Source organism: Saprolegnia diclina, assembly GCF_000281045.1.
Source record: "Saprolegnia diclina VS20 unplaced genomic scaffold supercont1.173, whole genome shotgun sequence".
Lineage (NCBI taxonomy): Eukaryota > Oomycota > Saprolegniomycetes > Saprolegniales > Saprolegniaceae > Saprolegnia > Saprolegnia diclina.
In genome coordinates, this window is record NW_008246240.1 from 47,755 (window position 1) to 50,259 (window position 2,505).

The window sequence follows — 2,505 nt, forward strand, 5'->3', positions numbered from 1 at the left end:
TCTTGGGCTCCGGAAGCAAGTCGTCGCGTGTCGGGTCGATCAAGCTCTTGTATTCGTCCCAGTCGTACCAGACGTCGCCATCAAAGCCCGCGGCGGTGAGAATCCACGAGGCTATGTCGACGCTCGGGCTCTTGTCGTCGTACATGGTGCGCGCGATCGCGAGATTGCACTTGTGTTTTGACACGTCGCGTGTCACAAGGTGCGCGAGTGCCGCCCACTCGCGGTTGTACGCCGCCAAGTAGATGCCTTGGTACGTAAAGTCGACGCCCGCCTCGTGAAGGAGAAAGTCGATCACGTCAGTGTGGCCTTGGCTCGCTGCGCGGTCCGTCGCCGCGTCCGTGTAGGCCTCGTGATACACATCATGGAGCTTGCGCATCCACTTGATCTTGCCCCAGTGCGCCGCCCACGCCATGGTGTTGGGGCTACGAACGCCGCGGGCGTAGAGGTCCCAAATCAGCTTCTTTCGACCGTAACTCGCAACACAGTCGAGCGTCGCAGGCGTCACGAGGTCGGGCCGCGATTCCATCAAGAAGAAGTAGAGGGCTTCGTCCATCATGCAGAGTGCGGCTTCAAATGCACGCAGCGACGGGCCTTCGCTCGGGCGGTGCGCCTGCAGAAACGTGACGACCTCCAAGTGTCCGTGACGCACCGCGGCATCCATAAGCTTAGAGCCCGCCGTTCCGACGGGCACAAGCGCGTGCAGCCACGCAACAACCTCGAGGCGCCCTCGTCGCGCCGCTGTGGTCATGGCGTTCACGAGATTCCCGGTGTTTGGGTAGTGCGTTCGCAAAAACTGCACCGTCGGGAGATCTCCCAGCGCTGCCGCGTACGTGAGCGCCGCATCCGAGCAGCCCTCTGTGCGGTACGCGTGCAGAAATTCGAGCACCTCGAGCTGGCCGTTCCGTGCGGCGGCATCCATCGTCTTGGTCGTACAGGCGACGCCATTGGCATGACACGCGCGAAGAAACCGCATGTCGCCGACCGCAGCGGCCATCGCAAACGTCTTTTCCGAAAAGTGAATCCCGCGCTCTTGCACGAGAAAGGCGAGAATTGCAGCATGCGCATGCGAGTCCCGGCGATTGTAGTACGCCTTGTCGAGGCCCGCGGTCGAGCAGCCTTCGTCGCGCGCGCAGTGGAGCCACCACACAGTCTTATAGTGGCCATGAGCGATTGCATCGTCCATGGCGTCCGTCGTGCAAAACTTGTTGCCGGCGCGCGTGAGGAACATGACCACGTCAATGTACCCGCGACCGGCTGCGTGGTCCAAAAGGTACGTCTTTCCGTCGGGCGTCTTAGAGAGGCGCGCAAGGTCGACGCCATAGTCTTTCTCCAAGGCGTAGAGGAGCGTCGCGTGGCCGCCGTACGCCGCAGCATGGGCGAGCGCGATCGGACGGTCCAAGAAAGGCACGATCGCGTCACCCCAGCAGTTGCGCAAGCCGACTTCGTCAAGTGTGTCTGGTGGGATGGTCAAGACGTCCCTATCGCCGTCGACTGCAGCATCATCCTCGCCGTCGTCCGTGTTATGACGAGGCGGCGTGTCGTCGTCGTACGCATTCCGAAAGCCAAACGGGCATGTGGCGGGAGAGTGCGTGAGCGCTTGATACCGCGCATACATCTCGGGTGTAGAAATGGACTCGAACGACCGACTCGTCCGGTCGCGCCACCGACGCGGGCCGCCTTCGGGCAGCATCGCGAGGTCGCCCTCCCAGTTCATCGCGTACGCGTCGGCGTACACGGCTTCGATGACGTCGTCGCGGTGGCGAAAGTCCCCTTCCCACTCGCCGCGACCCAAGAGGTAGAGCGAGAGCGGGCCGGCAAAGTCAAAGATCAGCGTGCAGAGAGGGTCGTCGAGACCATCGATGCGCGCGAGAAGGTCTGTCATGCTGCGCGCAAAAACACAAATGCACCGTTTTGCTTGTTGGCGGCTTTTGGTCCATCGTAGTAATCGGCAACGTCTCTGGCGCTTGGAAGCAGATGGCATTGGTAATGATACCATGTGCAATCGAAGCATTTGACCCCATTCGGTATATTCATTATTCTCCTCTGACGGAGCTACGAAGGACCTTACTAAAGTCGCTGCATGCTCTCACTGCGGGTCATGCCGTACTCGTAGGAGAAAGAGGCTTGGGTCTGGTATTGCGAGGTGCCATTTGCAGCCAAAATGTTGCCGTTGTCTGCGTTGGACTTGGGGACATTCCGACGTTACACACCGGAACAAATTGGGTTGCAGCGGGGAAAGTGAGTGATGACAAAGCGTCAACGACCTACATTATCGGCGCATCGAACGTCACGACATCGCTTATGGGTCGACGGGAGCTGTTCACTGAGAGCTGCGAACGAAGGTTTCATATCACTCAACAGTAATCACAGAGGTATAGACGAACGCGTGCTAAAAGTTCGTTAGCTCCATCGTACCAGCTGATATCTGTGACAGTACTCGCTATACTGTAGACCAGCAGTCATTAAGCACTGGTGCAAAACCGCCGCAAATTGCTCGGGTACAGT

The 2,505-nt window shown here is 59.4% G+C and overlaps 1 protein-coding gene across 1 annotated transcript; it reads right to left on the minus strand.

Annotated features, from left to right (window-relative positions):
- Window positions 1-80: 80 nt before the first annotated feature.
- Window positions 81-1,882, minus strand: SDRG_16981 (hypothetical protein; the record flags this gene model as incomplete). Its single annotated transcript, XM_008623214.1, has 2 exons — window positions 81-111; window positions 171-1,882. 2 exons carry the CDS (start codon window positions 1,880-1,882, stop codon window positions 81-83), a joined length of 1,743 nt encoding a protein of 580 aa, XP_008621436.1.
- Between the last annotated feature and the right edge of the window lie 623 nt (window positions 1,883-2,505).